Source organism: Corythoichthys intestinalis, chromosome 2, assembly GCF_030265065.1.
Source record: "Corythoichthys intestinalis isolate RoL2023-P3 chromosome 2, ASM3026506v1, whole genome shotgun sequence".
NCBI lineage: Eukaryota > Metazoa > Chordata > Actinopteri > Syngnathiformes > Syngnathidae > Corythoichthys > Corythoichthys intestinalis.
Genome location: NC_080396.1, coordinates 70,897,236 through 70,914,321, shown reverse-complemented (window position 1 = coordinate 70,914,321; position 17,086 = coordinate 70,897,236). Strand labels below are relative to the sequence as shown.

General features: G+C 40.6%; 1 protein-coding gene across 2 annotated transcripts in view; it reads right to left on the bottom strand.

The window, feature by feature from the left end:
- fam120c (family with sequence similarity 120 member C) overlaps positions 1-17,086 on the bottom strand; it is a 69,309-nt gene that overhangs the window by 8,601 nt on the left and 43,622 nt on the right. Inside the window, exons 8-16 of one of the 2 annotated variants that reach the window (XM_057860721.1) lie at positions 13,787-13,949; positions 12,924-13,007; positions 12,390-12,591; positions 10,900-11,149; positions 8,072-8,186; positions 7,778-7,987; positions 4,282-4,519; positions 3,165-3,300; positions 3,029-3,092 (exon numbers count right to left, since the gene is read on the bottom strand). In XM_057860721.1, coding sequence (XP_057716704.1) covers positions 3,029-3,092; positions 3,165-3,300; positions 4,282-4,519; positions 7,778-7,987; positions 8,072-8,186; positions 10,900-11,149; positions 12,390-12,591; positions 12,924-13,007; positions 13,787-13,949 — 1,462 coding nt within the window. The remainder of the gene's footprint in view (positions 1-3,028; positions 3,093-3,164; positions 3,301-4,281; positions 4,520-7,777; positions 7,988-8,071; positions 8,187-10,899; positions 11,150-12,389; positions 12,592-12,923; positions 13,008-13,786; positions 13,950-17,086) is intronic. The other variant, XM_057860729.1, reaches the window with a different exon arrangement.

Genomic DNA, 17,086 nt, shown 5'->3' with positions numbered 1-17,086 from the left:
GTTTGCGCAGCGGCGCTCTGAAAATAGAGCAGGGCTCTATTTTGGGCCCCGCCTCCCGGCACAAATTCGTTCTAATTTGGCTGTTCTGTCCAAGACGGCCATCGAGCGCTCACAAAATGTCTGATCCAAAATACTGTAATGCCCCGGATGGGAGCTTACCCACTTTATTGTGGTAACAATAATAAAGAAAAACAAAATAACAGCAGGCTGCCGCGACATGCGGCCGGTATCTCGGCGGTTCTCCCATTTTTCCGACTCGCTTCCCACCAGGTCACAGCTCTCCAGTCCGATCATCTCTTAAGGGGGCCACGCATAGTTACGGGCATTGCAATCCACAATGAATATATAGGTTGCCCCTGAACCCTTTACACCACGCTGCCGCTAGTTTGAAACAGCCTTTAAAAAATAAGAATCTCATTTGCAAGGCGTGGCGGCTTTTATTTTGGAGTGGCGCAGCGCCACAATCTGTTATGTGTAGGGGAAACCCTGCAAACAATGATCGAAATGAGGGACAGCTAGCTTGACTTCATTGTTCCTTGTAGAGGCTGGCCTGACTGCAGTAAAGTTTTGAAAGTTAGCAAATTTACACAGTTTAATGCTAACTTTGATGCAGGTCGGACTTTTAAGTAGCAAAATTGGTGGTGTCTATTTACATTACTTACAGTGGTTTTGCTTGTGGGTGAGAGTGCGTGTGTGTGTTTGTGTGGCGGGAGGAGGGGGCTGCGAGTCAAGTCATCCGCCAATCAAACGTGTGTTTGAAGGGGGGAAAAAAAATCTGATTCTATATAAAATGTGAGAAATTCCATAAGGTTCAGATACTTTTCCACACCACTGTAAACAGCAGATAATTTGACGTTGATAAAATAATCTTCAAAGAAATAAACTTCCAGGGATTCCCCTATATTTAACAGATTGTGGCGCACCGCCACACTAAAATGAAAGCCGCCACGCCTGGCAAATGAGATGTATTTTATTTATTTATTTAAATTAAAAAAAAATTTTTTTTTAAGGCCGCTTCAAACTAGCGGCAGCCGAGTGGGAGGAGTTCAGCGGACACCTATTCATTGTGTATTGTAGCCTAATGTTCGTAACTATGCAGGCCCCCCCTTAAGAGACGCAAGGGGAACGAGTAGGAAGAATGGGAGAACGAGCGAGATAGCGAGAGATAGCGGTCGCATGTTGTAGCAGCCCGCTGTTATTTTGTTATTGTTTTTCTTTATTATTGTTACCACAATAAAGTGGGTAAGCAAATACAGACTTCTCTCCTTCTTGCCCATATCCGGGGCATTACAATAATTTGGATCGGACTTTTCGGCGAAAGTGAGCGGTGGACGGCCGTCTTGGACGGAAAGCAAACTTTGACTAACTTGCGCTGAGAGACTGCGGAGAGGCGGGGCCCAAAATAAAGCCTTGCTCTATTTTCAGAGCGTTGGTCACAGTAAACGATTTATCAGTTCAAGCAGAGTAAAATGATACATATTCACGGTACAAGAACGTCGTTTCTGTGTCCATCGATTGGTAAGAAAAGGCTGTTTGTACGAGTGACGTGTGGGCGCTCCCGTCAGGGGGGACATTTCACGTGGAGTGGCTATTTTTCGGCACAACACCGGCGCGCCAACTTCAGACAATTACGGCTGACGAAACTTTGATAAATGCGCCCCCCCACCCAAATTTCGCGAGCTCTGGGACACTCGAAAAATGACTCTCATACCTCTCCTTGCTAAGTTAATGGTACCTCGACGTGCCTTTGTGTGGAAATTTAGTTTACGAACAACGGGGAAAAAACTATTCACCTTCTCACCGAATCAAGTAAAACTCTTTACACGGCTATTAGAATTCCCCCAGTGCTCTAAATGGGTCAGTTGACAGAAGGACTGTTATTGTTGTGGTAATGTAGTACTTATGAGGGTCAAATAAAAGGAAAAAGGAGGACTACGACGGTGGTCTGCAACCCGCGGCTCTCGGCATGCGGCTCTTTAGCGATGCTTCGGAGCTTTTTTTTTTTTTTTTTTTTTTTAAATGGAAAAAGATGGGGGAGGGAAATATATATATTTTTTTAATAGGATTTCTAGGAGGACAAACATGACACAAACATTCTTTCAATTCATTAATATTGTAATGAAGTTAAACTTGTGGCGGCATAGTACAACAGAGTAGTCACGTGGTGCGTCATTCTCTATAGGATCCACTGCAGGGAAAACAAACATTTAATCATGAAGGCTAATTACGTATTTCTATAGTAGGCTAATATAGCTAGTATCGATAATTATAAGGCTTGTAAAAGGCTTTTAATTTTTTGTGGCTCCAGACATACTGTATCAGTTTTTTTTGTGTTTTTTTGGGGGTCAAATATGGCTCTTTCAACAGTTTGGGTTGCCAACCCTGAGTCGCTACGAGATGTAAGTCGTACTATTGCCACGAGAAAAAAAGTTGCATTAGTACATCGGGTAACGTAGCTGTAATCAGCTACGCATTTTACATACATGTACTGTAGCTGAGAGGTACAACATTAGCCTGGCTAATGAAATATTTCAAATATATCTTTGTTATGGTTCTTCTTGGGGGAAAAAATGAAGAAAAAAAAATTCGCTGTGGCACGACATGGTGAGGCTGTCCGACTCCGATGCAGCCCACCACCACAGCTTCAAAAAATCCTAGGGGAAACACTGAACTTCTGACTTCATTTGAATTTGAATGCATCGACTTTGATGGCAATGTCGCATCTATCGCTAGCAGACGTCCAGTCCATTTGAAGTGGGACCGTGGCAGTGAATGTTCATTGTTCAATGAGTTAAGCAGTGTCTGACTAAGTCATGATAGCATTTACTTCGTATTCAAGGGAGCATGTCGTCATTTAGTATTAAGAAAATATATATGCCTTTTTACAAACCTAGATATTGGTCGTGTATCAGCATTGGAATCGGAAGCCAAAGATTTGTATCAGTGCAACACTACTGAAAATGTTATCGAGGCATTTGAGTGAAATAAGGTAACAAGTTTGCATACTATTGCCAGCCAGCGTGCGTACCTGTGTTCTGTTGGCAGTTGCTTTTTTTCCTCCCCTTAGCTTGGTGGGGATCTCTTTTCCTCTGCTGCAGTGAGCAAAAATGAGTGTTACCGGAGCGACTTTTGGCAACGGGGCAGAACAGCGACGGGCGACTCACCCTTTCCCGGCTCCGACCGAAACCACCTGCATGTTGAAGCCCCCTCTGCCGCGAATGGGTTTGTTCCCGGCCCACTGGCCGACGACCATGCCAGCGATCTCCAGCTTTCCTCCCTGAGGGGGAATGGACTGGATGCCTATGGTGGGGAACAAACAACAAAATAGATACCGAAGTTCTCCCACCCAAAATAAATAATTCGGCCGATAACTGTTCGTTAGGATAAGAAAGACAGGCGTATTAATTACAGCTTTCAGGATAAAAGTCTATAGTGATACACAAAAAAAATACTCAATACCCTTTTATCTCCCTTTGAATGGATGTAAAACATCAGAGCTGGACATAAATTGAGTTAGTAACAAAATTTGCCTGATGACACTTTATGACATCAGTCATAAGCATTCATTAATGCTCATGGCAGTGTCATTTCATAATTTTGACGGTCTAATGACAGTCTTATGACGACGTTGTCAAATAAAGTGTTACCGGTTCATAACTTTTGGTGTAAATATCCCACAATACAGTGAGGACAGCTGTGGCTTATCTATGAACAAATGCCGTTTTCGTGTGAAATTTGGTTGGTGGCAGCTTGTAGCCAGGTGCGCCTTATAGTCCGAAAATTACAGTATAGATGTCAAATTTATTTAACCTGGGAGGACTGCCTGTGAATGCTCATGTTTCAGTGATGGCGCTAGGGGTCCAATTCAATTGGACTGGGAAGGGCGAATGAACAACACTGGTTCACCCCTTCCAGTCCAAATGGATTGGACATCTCGGGCCATAAATGGCAGCGAATGAGTATATATGCAAAACTATTTTCCATTAGCATTACTATCAAGACTAATGGAATCAAATTTCCTCCTCTTGAGAACTAATTTCTGGTGACCAAATAACTGAGTATCTCCTCTTTTGGAATCCACTATCACATTCGGAAACAAGATTTCTGTATCGATTCGTCTATGTTTTTTAACAACCCTAGCATAGTCAAAAATCACAGTCGTGGACTAAATGTGGTACCCTTATGAAGAAGTGTCTTTATTTGGATTGTCACGCATTATATTTGCATCGGTTCTCACCCCCCAAAAAGCAGATATACTTGAAAAATGGCAGGCGAGTCTACCTGGGAAGGCTCTGGGTCTGTGCTGGGCTGGGTGATGCGGATGATGCGGGTGGTGAGGAGGCACGCCGCCCATGGGGCGAGGCGGGTAGAGGGGCGGCATGGGGTAGAACGGTGGCACCATGGCGGGTGGTAAGAAGGCAGGGGGCGGAAGAGGAGGAGGTGGCGGAGGAGGACGAGAAAGGTTGACGCCCTCCAGTATGGCCTGCCGCATCTTCTCCACCTTGGACACCAGCTCCTCCTGCCGGGCGCAAAGACAGGGTTCCTAAAGCTCAAGCCATGTTAAATTCAAAACCTTTTTGATGACTTTTGAAATTCACTTTCAGACCTACGGAAGCGTATTATTACACGAGAAAAGTCCAGTGTCATGCTGTTTAATTGTGTTGTCGTCATGTTTTATTTGTAGGGCAGAGCCCGAAAACCCAACGAAATTGTATGTTTTATTTGTGAGGACAAAGGAGGAGGAGGAAACGCAGTGCGTCAGTCAGACCTGGACAGAGCACTGCTTGGAAAAAGGTTGCGTTTTGTGTGATCACATTTGTGACGATGCCTGTGCATAATGATAGCAAATTAAAGCCTGTCTTTTGTAACAAATTCAGTTAAACAAGACTAAGATGCATATTCAATAAACATTTATATCTTTTATATTTGTGTGCGTGGTCTATCAGGCGGATAGTGGATTTGACATTTTTTTCAATTTCTTCGAGTTGGCAGAAAAAAACCCGCTTCTCTTAAAGTTTTCTTAATGTTTAAATAGTACTCAAAATAACGCTGGAAAAGTTGGTTAAATATATTTCTCGTATGAGAGCAAAGCGCCACATTCGTTTACATTCAGCGAAGCCGACACAGGTTTCTGTATAGCATCTTAATCAATTTGAAGCCTTTCCATACCCCACTCCTACCGGTGCATGTTGGCCTTTTCCATTACCCAGTCTTTAGTTTGTTTTTCACGTCTTGCTGCTCCATAACGAAAAGGAAATACCATGTCAAAAATGCAATGGATGCGGACTCGTGGAGGAGAAGATCAAAAAGTTAAAAGCGTTCACGTGCGCAGGCATGCCAAATTATTTTATAACAAGTATTCCTTAGTTTTACATCCATACATCATTTTAGTATACATATATAAATGAATAATTATTTTTTAAAAAAAGTTAGCGAGAGAGAAGTCTGGCCCGACCCGAACATAGATAATTGACATTTTGGGGCCACCTGGCCCTGCTGGTGCACAAAGAGGGATGCTTAAAAAAAGGCAGGAGGCTGTGGTCAATTATTAATGTTATTACTTATTATTTCATGAAAGTTTGGCCTTTGAGGGGTTTAAAAAAGTTCCGTTCATTCAGAGTTTATTATTCGGACTGTATTTTTACTTTCTTACTGTTTGGCTAGTATTATACATGTTTTAATTTCACGAATTTAGCGCTATTTTGGCCTTTGAGAGCCAAAGGTTTATTGAACTACTGTCACCCTTACCAAGTATGCAATAAAAATTTCTACTGGATTCACTTGTTATTAGTCTTTTTCCTGTTTCGCAAAGGTAAGCACCAGCCTGACAAAGCCATGATAGCAATGATTTCACATCCAAGTATGTAGCTCTTTGAAGGGAAAAAAAAAATATATATATATATATATATATATATATATGGCGGAAAACACTCAGGTGACTTGAAGTTCCGCTCTGAGAGCCCCAATTTGGCCAACTTTCAAAATGATCCAATATGCATGTGTGATACATCCTTGGAAAGCTTAAAATCTCAATTTTCTGGGGGAAGAAAAAATTTGAACAGGAGGGCATTTAAAAAAATAAACAGCGAAACCCTATCTGGAGGTGAGAGCATGAAAGAGCAGAATTAAAGACGCCATGACTTTATCGCGTACTTCCCTTGTTTCGATCCAAAAACTCCATGTACATTTATCACTGAGTGTCAAGACACAGCTGTGAATGGCCACAACTGGATTTTTTTTGCGATTTTATGGATGAAACATGGTAATATAACAAGTGTCGGGATGCAGAAATCGCAAACATCAAGGAGTGGTCGAGATTTTCTTTTTCATATATTTACCCTTTTAAACGTTTTTTCTCTCTCAATTTTTCTTTGTCTGGATTGATCATTTATCATCTAACATATCGGAGAAAATGTGACAGTAACAAAAAAAAAAACCCAAAAAACTCCATCAAGCGATAGTTATGAGGTAGATATCAGGGACTTTTTTTACAGACACCATTTTTTCATTGTGAGGTAATTTGTTTAAAAGTTTAAAATATGCGAGTAAATAATTTAAGTCGTTTTTTTATGTTTTTTTTTAAAACTAAATATTAGACATCAATTAATGATTCTAAGCTAAAAATGACAGATATTTTGAATAATAAATATAATTACCTTTGTTTTATGCTGGGTTGAAACAAAAGCGGCTGCGCAACGTCTGTAAACAGGGGTTTCCAGGGTAAAACGGACAAATTAAAAATAGTTCGGGGGCTTAATGCGCCATGAATCTGCTATGGCAGCAAATAGACATATTGTTCTATCAAAAACAGCAGTTTTCGCTTAAAATACAGCACTTTCTTTTAAAGAGGAGTGCCAGAGCAGAGACTGCTTTTTCAGTCTTGTCTGTGTTTTCCGCCATATATATATTTATGTACGGAGTGGTATTGGTATCAGTCGATACTGCACAGCCAGCTATCAGTATCGGGGCCAAAAAATGGTATCGGTGCAACACTAGTAATTACCATGTAAAAAGGAGATGCATATGTAAAAACGTGATAATTATTACGTACTTACATGATAATTATAACGATTTAACATAATTATCATTTAATGATGTTTTATCATGTTAAATCATGATAATTACCATGTAAGAAAGTGATAATTATCATTTAAAAAGTGACGTGTAAAAATAAGGAATCATGTAACACCGAGAAAACCAGCAAATATAAGCGTGATAATTACCACGTAAAACAATTTTAATGTTAAAATTTGAAATCGTGGTAATTACTATGCAGGAACTTGATAATTACCATGTAAGAACGTGACAACTATCATTTAAAACATGACGTGTGAAAATGAGAATCATGCAAAACCAAGATAACAAGCAGATATAAGTGTTATAATTAACACGTAAAACATGATAATTACAACGCTAAAATGTGATAACGCATGTAAATAATTAGCATATACAAACGTGATAAATATCGTGGAAATCAAGATAACTACGCTATAATATTGATGACTACGATAAACGTGATAATTATCATTGAAAACGATCATGATGTAAAAATGTTATAATCATGTAAAAAAAAAAGTGATCACTATCATGTAAAAACGAGATAACTAGCATACATAAATGTGATAATTATCATGTATAAATGTCCTGGTGACGACACACTTGCATAGAAAATGTTAATACTGTGGCTTACAAGAGTCATAATTTAGGTTTTTGAAATTAGTAAAAAATAGTCCTCTTTATTTAGAAAAATCTCACTTTCGAAGTACCCCTCCCCTACCTGTCCTTCGCACATGTCCAGCAGGGCGGCACGGTCGCGGGCGGCGCGAGCCAGCTTGCTCTGGAACAGCTTGCCGTCGAAAAAGCCCCAGGGGCAGCAGTGTTCCCACGGCAACGGCTGCCCACACACGTCGTTGATGAATAGCGCCGTGTCCACGCCGGCCATGAAGAGGGCAGCCAGCTGCACGCCGCGTGCGTCCACCTTCTCCACCTGAGAGGACAAAATGGAGTTGGCTGTGCAGGCCGGCGAGAGGGAAGGCGGACGGGTGTCACGCCACGGTGGCCGGCGTCGGACCTTGAGCTCCTGAAGCTGGTCCGGTTCGTAGAGCTGGTTGGAGACTGCCTGGGCCAAGAAGGCGTCCAGCTCGTTTCTCTGGAGGATCCGTCCGCCGGGCCACTGCATCATATACCTGAGACGCAGCAACAAAGGCTGCTCAGTTCTGCAGTTTTTGCACATATATGCACTGCAAAATTGCCACCGTACTAAAATTTTCAACTCGTTATCGATACCCAAAAACGACTCCATACAGTTTTCGATACTACAAAAATGAAAACAACAAAATTTTGATTTTTTTTAATCACCTCTTTCAGTGTCATGCCACAGGGGGTGGTGGTGTGGGGTGGGGGTTAGAAAAAAAAGTAGATTTTTTTTCTTAAATGGCCATAGTTAAAGCAACACTATGTAACCTTTCAGTTTTGGTCGATTATAGCGACGCCGGTGGACAAAAGCAGGAGTGTTTTGCCTTAAGGAAGACTACGGGTGAATCCCATTTCACCCCTTGGCCCTACCCCTTACCCCTTCCCCTCCGTTTTGCGCGTTCACGTGTAGGGGTAGGGCTGTCCCAATTCACGCTAATGTGCAGGGGTAGGGGTAAGGGGGAGGGCTTTCCACCCCTCCAAACGGAGGGCCATGACTACCCTCACTCCAAACGGAGGGTTACGCGAAATTTCCCAGGGTGCAAAGCGATTACCCCGAGAATCATTTCCAAAATGGCGGAGCCAAGGAAAGAAGTACACAAATGTAAGTAGCTCTGTTTATCCCTAATTTAACTATTTTAACAGTTTTAAGTTGTGATAACTGATGTAGGCGTGTCTGTTTGGTTCTGTCGCTTTTTGATGACGTCATAACTGGCGGAATGGACTTATGACGTACGTGAGTGTGAAGGGGTGTCCCAATTCGTAGGGCTAACGTTTCAAGCCCCTACCCCTTATTGCTCCGTTTGAAGGGCCAAGTGGTAGGGGGAAGGGGTAAGGGGGAGGGCCAAGGGATGACATGGGATTCACCCTACGTCTCCTATGAGGACCAGCGTACACCCGGCACAGTGTCGTAAAATCATCAATCAATCAAAAATCAATCTACTGGCCGTCTGCAGATGTATTAAACGACATTTCTCTTTCCAGCAAATTGTAATAGTAATAAATCCAATTGTGGATTGTGAAAACATTTAGAAATTATTCAAATATGACTAATAAGTATTTTCGTCCAAAAGACTAAAACTAATCCTGCTTTGATGTTCTGTGAGGGCGTGGCGAGAGCGGCCAAGGAGGTCACTGGCAGGTGGCAAGAGTCAGCTTGTCGAGTCTCGAGTTACTGCCTCGGAAGTCAAATCGAGTCTTGGACTCACCCAGCTCAAGCGAGTCAAGTACAAGTCTGCGGTTTTTTTTTCTTCCAAGTCCGAGTCGAGTTGCAAGTCATCAAATTTGCGGCTCATGTCAGAGTCCCTGTGACTCGAGTCCAATTGTCTGCATAGCACCTTCAACATTTACTAGCTAGCACAGGGCTAGAAAGCTAGACATGATCATCCATTCTGGCTGTGATGTCACAACCAGAATTGCTGGGGAGAAAAAGTGAGCGTTCCCTGATGCAATTTTGGCTGAAATAACTATCAAATTGTAAAAAAAAAAAGTGCCAGATTGGTTTTCTACATGTAAGATGGCATTAGTGGAGTCATTTTCATTTTTTGACATGCTCAAGATTTCCTAGCACCTCTACAAATCATCCTTAAAGGGAACCTTGGACTTGTAGACTTGTAGGCTCTAAGAAGCCACAAGTGTTCTCTTTTACTAAACATATATATTATTGCCATTGATTTAAAAATCTACAATATTTAGTAAATGTTTTGACCTACGGAGGGCACCATGTTTTAAGTGTGCAATGCACGCTGGGGGTGATGACGTGGTTAGGCTGGACTGGGAGAATAGCTTTGCTCGTTAGCAAACGAAGCTAGTATGACGACTGGCATGATTTTGTCACATGCTGGTCAGATTGTATTGTATTGTATTGTATTGCTGTGGGATGGGTTCCTAACGTCACACTTGCATCCAATTCCAGCTCATCAGAAGTGTGTTTAAACCGATCCGAGGCGGCTTGCCAAGATATTGACTGCTATTTGACAGTTTGTATATCCTTTCGTTGAGAGTTGCATCATTGCCTTGTTTTTTCATTTGTCTGCCTCATACGGTGGTTTCCCGACAGTTTTTTTTTTTTTAAATTGTTCCCGACCTTCTGTCAGAAACCCTTTTTGTGTCTCCCTTTTCATGATCGCGTGTTTTTTTGTGTGTTCAATAAACCCTTTTACACAATCCCTATATTACTGATGTGTGCTTGCTGTCTGAAGTAAGCCACACTTTCTTCTCAGCTGCATTTCCCATTCAGCTTTTACCGCAGACCGACAGACAACGCATGTGGCTTGCGATTGATTGCTTTATAAGGAAAATCATGACTCCAATGTCACACGGAAGTACAGTCCTGTGGTCTACACGCTTGTCTGTCGCACGTGAAACGCGGGTTTGAATCCCGCTTGAGACCTTCATTTATTTGCTTTTGCTGCTTGTTTTGCGAAATATCAACAGTGCTGTCCTTCTCATCACTTTTCCGCTCAGGTTCAAATTGGAAGGGCAGAACTGAAGACATGTTTATGTGGCTAACGAGCGTGACGTCACCGCCCAGAGTGCATTGCGTCGTCAACAAGGGCGACCTAGTAGATAAATTAATTTTTCAAATTTTATAAAAATGAAAACGTTAAGAGGGCTTTGAATATCAAATCATTTAACTCATACAACATTTATCTTTTAAGAACAAGTCTGTCCTCGGTTCCCTTTTCTGTTGGCAGGCATTCCTACCTGAGGACGCAGCACATGAGCAGCAGATGTTGTGGGACCTGCGCCGGGTTGAGAAGGGCTGGGCAGTCGGAGCGCAGGCAGGCCAGAAAGGCCCTGGTCCGGCGTGAGCGGTCCTCGCTGGCACGCCCCAACCAAAGCCGACGCAGGTTGGGGCAGGTCCACTCCCGGAAACACAGAGCCGGGACCAGTTCAGGAGTCAGCGCAGACTTGGCTTTGCCGCTGCTCCACTCTTTCACGATCACCGGAGGAACTGAAACAGCAGCGTTCAGTTCAATAATTACAAGCATGAATTTAATCAATGTTGTCATGTCAATGACGTTTGGTATGGAACAAATAAAAGGATCGTCTTCAAAGTAAAAAAAAAAATAAAAATTTTAAACAGGAGAATATTTACTAGGGGTGGGGGGTTCTTAACTCATTGCCATTTGGCAGCAATAGACATCCAATTCATTTAAAGTTGGAGGACTGGCTGTGAAAGCTCATCTTTCAGTGCCATTGATGGCGCTAGACGTCCGAGCCATTTGGGACAAATATAGTACATCTATGCATTTTATTTCTAGAGCGCTTTTTATGCCACGCAATGAATGAAAAAAATGAGTTGGACATCTCGCGCCGTTAATGGCAACCAAAGGGTATATGATTTTTTTTTTTTTTTTTAAATATATTTTTTTTAATTAATAGAAACTTTTTTGTTTCATATACTTGATTCATAAAAATAGAAATTATATATAAAACAATGAAATATAAAATTACAAAAGACACCTTTTTGATATAACCAATATAGACAATATTTCTTATTTTATAAAAATATTTTGCAAAAGAATAAGAATATTGCGGTTCAAGATAAAAATATAACACTAAATTTAAAATGTAATTTTTCCTTTTTGAAATTTAGAATATTTAACATTAAAAAAGAATAATTTTTATTCAGTTTTTAATTAAAAAAATGTAATATAATAAATGTAAAAACAGACATCATATATATAAAATGATGAAGTCTATGGTAAAACAATACATACATATATAGTAATTTAAAATATATGAAACAAGAAATAAGGCAATATTTAATGAATAATTCTGTTTTTTTTTTTTAAAAATTCAAAATACATTAAGTTTTTATAACTTACATTCAAATTTTTTATTTTTAATTTATATATAGAGAAGACTGTTTAAAATTACTTTAAGAATTACAAAAATATACAAAATATGTACGTTTTCCCCTTTTTGGTTAAAACTTTAAAATATTACACTAAGAAAATAATTTAAAAAAAAATATTTACCTCAATGACAGTGTTAGATGTCTAATCCATTTTGACTGGGAAGTGCGAATGAACAAGAGCCCCACACGGTCAAAATGGATCGGACGTCTGACCCCATTAATGGCGCTGATACATGAACCAGTCCTCCCTGTTAAAATTAACTGGACGCCTGGCACCATCGACCGCAGCGAACGAGTTAAAAAGATAAAAAGAGACACTGTGGTTTTCCACCTCCAAATGCTTGACCATCCCAGCCCCAACCTTCCAAGGGAGCTCTCTTGCGGAGGGCCAGCCTTTCCAGGCGCCGCTGCGTTTCGGCCAAACTAAAGAGGACCCCGTAACCGTATTGTCTGGCGGCGCGGAACAGCATTGAAGCAGGAGGAAGCTCCGAATTGCACTCGTCCTCGATGCACACCGGCATTTTCATCTCTCCCTGTGGGAAAAAAAAATATTGCTTGATATTCATGCCACAGTTCCATGTGCAGAATTGGAAATCCTGCGCACATAAAATGTGTGTGACGCACACAACAATGTCTTTTATGTGCACAAGTGTTTTTATTTTTATTTTTTGTATAAATTCCCAATTGAACTTTCGCAAAAGCTCCGCCAATGGAGGAATGGGGTTTGTCGGATCATGCTCACAACACTTACTAGGACATATAATTGGTCAACGGCCGTTTTGGGGGCGTAGTTTGCAGAAAGTCAATTATCTTTTGTGCAAAACTATTTTTGGCCAAACCAAAGCACGGGTTAATTGGACTTTACCTTGGTTAAGATGTGGTAGATCTGCGGGTACATCAACCCTCTTCTGTGTCTGTGCTCGGCGACGCGGAGGACCTCGGCGCTAACCTGAAACAGTTTGGTTTGTCTCTCAGAACACAATTTCATGTCTTAAAACAGTACATAGTTGTCATGATCATATAATTTTCAACTTGATATCAATAATTAAACAAATGCTCGAGAGCATTTTGAAGACTTCATAAATGAAAAAAATCCAAGATTAAATGTTATTTTTTATGATTAATTCTCCATTCGTAGTCATTACGATTGACAAAAAAAAAAAAAAAAAAAAAATCCTCTTATTGCCCCAAAATAACCAGGAAGAGAAAAATCAACATGAAGTGACTAGGAAATGCCCTGAAATGAATAGGAAATATTCAAAATGTACATCAAGTGACAACAGAGTGCCCCAAAATGTCCTGAAAGTGACCCAAAATCACGTCCCAGAAATGCATTTAAATAAAAAACGAAATGTCCAAAATGTACAGGGATTGGCCACGGAATGCCCAAAATGTCCCGGAGGTGACCCAAAATCAATAGGAAGTAACCTATAAGTACCCAAAAACCAACAGAATGTGACCCGAAATTAACACCAAGTGACATGGAAATGCCCCAAAATCAACAGAGGAAGTGACACAGAAATAGCAAAATAATCAAAAGTGCCGCAAAATGAACCAGGAAGTCACCCAGCCTCCCCAAATCAATCATCGCTTGAACAGCTGTCACGATCAATGGAAGCCAATGTGTTAACATTTGCTACCTACCACAGCACGTACGCTTCAGATTTACATAAGATGGCAGTGCACACGTTCATCAAGATGAGCCAGTTGAAAGACTTTGAAACTGACCTGAGGCAGAGGGGGCGTGGTTATGTCCATGTGACTGCGCGTGGCCATGGACAGCAGTGACGGGATGCCGGACCCACCGCCGTTGCCTTGGGAAGCGTCTCCAGGGGTTGGGCCGTCCCTTCCCGCGGGATCCTCCCAGCGGGACGGCTTGTCTGTCAAATGGCTGCGAGGGGATGACAAGGTCAAGATCCACATTGGAGTTATGTTATCAAACAACCCATATACTGTACATATTTAACATCGGGAGATGTCCTATCCATTTTGACCTGTAGGGGCTGGCAGCGAATGAACGTACATTCCATCAATCATTCGATTTCTGCCAGCCACCCAGTCCAAGTGGATTGGACGTCTATCATTGTCAACAGAAGCCAATGAGTTAAAAGTGACACAAGGTGAGAAAACGATGCAACCTGACCAAACTCCATTGAGAAATAAGCCAATTTGAGGCTTGAAACCAATACATGCCAGCCCTGATTGAACAGAAGGAAGGTTGTTGATATTTTCCTTATTTTCAGTGTTGTAAATAATAGTCAGCCAAAGTTACTAATTTAAAAACATTTAAAGCCACTCTGGTTTGTAAGTTGCAGGTCCAGAAAAACAAAGAATGAGCTTCACATACGACTGTCACATGTTGTTACTGTTATCACATTACTAAAATTGTCTATATCGACACAAAAAATTGTCAATATAATATTCAATAATTGTTAGAATTATTGTGCACACAGTTAATATTTATGCTTTACTTAAGTATATACTTTCCTTATGTAGGATAACTTCTGTCTAGTCAGCCTTTTCTTTGTATTGGGCCATTTGGCCCCCATGTAGTCTATGTATTCTATTCTATATTCTATGTTGCTTTCCTGTCCCTCCCATCCTTTTGTTTTCCCCTGAGTAAAGAGGGTTGCTGGTCCACAAAAGCTACATCAACTTCCTGTATGTTCTTTTCAGCCAAGATAGGTGTACATAAACTTAGCTTCAAATCTAACAATACAGGTAGTCCCCGGGTTACGAGTCGACGTACTTGACTTACGCGATTTCGACTTTACAACGCCGGCGTCTCGTCCGCCAGTTTGTCTCCAGTCTTTTTTTCTTTTTGCACAAACAGTACCTAATTGTACCTCACAGCATCTTATTTTCTACTTTACTTTATGAACATGACTCGTTCTGTCTTCACTAAACGTGAAGTTGTTCATCTTGACAGACAACATACAAAGCAATTGTGTTTTTTGAAGCTTTTTTTTCCTTCACTTTTGACAATTTGTAGAACTGGAACACACATATGTACACTTATGTTCAAAATGACGCATTCTAACATTAAAACACTCGACACCAAACAATTGATTTCCAAGGGCCTATCTAGTCTGATCAATATGTAAATTTAGTAGATATTAGCCTAATTTGCCTCACAAAAGTCCGCTAGCCTAAATGCTACGAATGCTAAAGTATTTACAGTACAATTCTCATGGCAAATCGCTCACACGTAACTCCACAAACTGTAGCCCTAAACTTGATTACAAATGCATACACAAACATATATTAGCTGAAGCAACTTACAGCCTAATGTGGGCCAAATCTGAGCGCAGCTATTCTTGAGCCATGTGACACGTCTGAGTGCTCCTGTATGGAAGCATTATTGAACGACAGTCCAGCAAGACCCAACGTTGCCACCAGAGGACAGAGTATACACCACCATTAAACAAAATACAATACTTTTGGACTTTTTGGATTGTTATTTTGAATTTTTAAAGGATTAATTCAGATTCACATGGAAATTCGGGTTACGTCACCAGCGTAGAAACGGAACTAGTTCGTAACCAGGGGACTACCTGCACTACATTATGTAACATTAAATAACTCTAAAAGTGCTTCTCCATTGGTGGTCATTATCTTGGACAAAAGACGCTTACTCAAATTACCCTAAAATATACAGAGTCAACCGGAAATGCCCCAAATTCACCAGGAAGTGCCCAATGTACGCGAAGTGAACCAAAATGCCCTAAAATTAACAGGAAAAGATCCAAAATGCACAGGAGGTGGCCAAAGAATGTCCAAAATGTCCTGGAAGTGACCCAATATCAATATGAAGTGAGCCCATAGTACCCTAAAATTAATGAGGAAGTGATCCATAATTAGAGGTGGGAATCTTTGGACACCTAACAATTAAATTACAATTACGATTTAGACGCTATGATTCGATTATAAATCGATTATTGATGGACCCCCCGAGCTCTTAGCTGTTTAGTTCCAAAATTGTTCAAAAATCCCCTCATGCTAAACCAAACTACTATTTCAGTATCAAGTTAACAGTTAAAAATAGTAAATATAATATTCAAGTCCCCTTTCTGTATCAGCAGCTTTAAACTACATTCAGTTAATTTCATGTTGTGAATCAACCGTTAAAGTTGTTAAAATTGCTCCCATTAGGGTTAGGGCTATTCCATAATTTCCCTTCTGTCTACTTTCGACATGTGAAAGTTTTAAAACTGTTCATCATAGACTCAAGTCAAAATTTTGCCGATTTAAGAGTATTTTAGATCAAAAGTTAATTACCGTAATTTCTCGAATACGCACTTTTTCCCCCCAAAATCAACTTGCAAAATCATGGTGCGCATTATAAACGGGCACATGGATGGAGGCAGAAATATATATATATATATATATATATATATATATAAACCGATTTTTTTTTTTTTTTTATTGACACGGCCACGTTGTGTTGAAGAAACGTATGCGGCGACCCGTTGCCGACCGTTACGGTACGTGACGTCACCGTTTTGTTTCGGTAATACTTCGCTCTGATCAGCCGAATGATTTCGTCTGTGGTAAATTCTGCCTTTTTCACTCTTCATAAAGCACACAATTTAGTTTCTTGAACTCATTTGAGTCAACGTTTATTGCAGCTCTGCAACTCGGACCATAACAAACGTAAGCAAACAGACTTCCTGTGTCCGTCAACTATATCTGTCCCTCGGGAAGCTCAAACCCAAATAACAATAGTTCCTATTGTTACTGTCGTGTTGACAGCGATGAGCTCTCATGGATTTCCGACTTACGTTCACACTTTCATTTTACCTTATCAATCAATGGAAGAAACATTTATTCATCATGATGAAACGAGCAAGTTATACAGCAGTCTTTAAAAGAAAAGTCACATCTGTTTTGTTTTCTCTTAGATTCTGGTAAGTTGGAGAAGTTGTCAAATCATATTATTACCGTAAATATTGTCAGTTTATGGTAATGTTTTGAACTAGAGCTGAAACGAATACTCGAGCAACTCGAGTAACTCGAGTTTAAAAACTG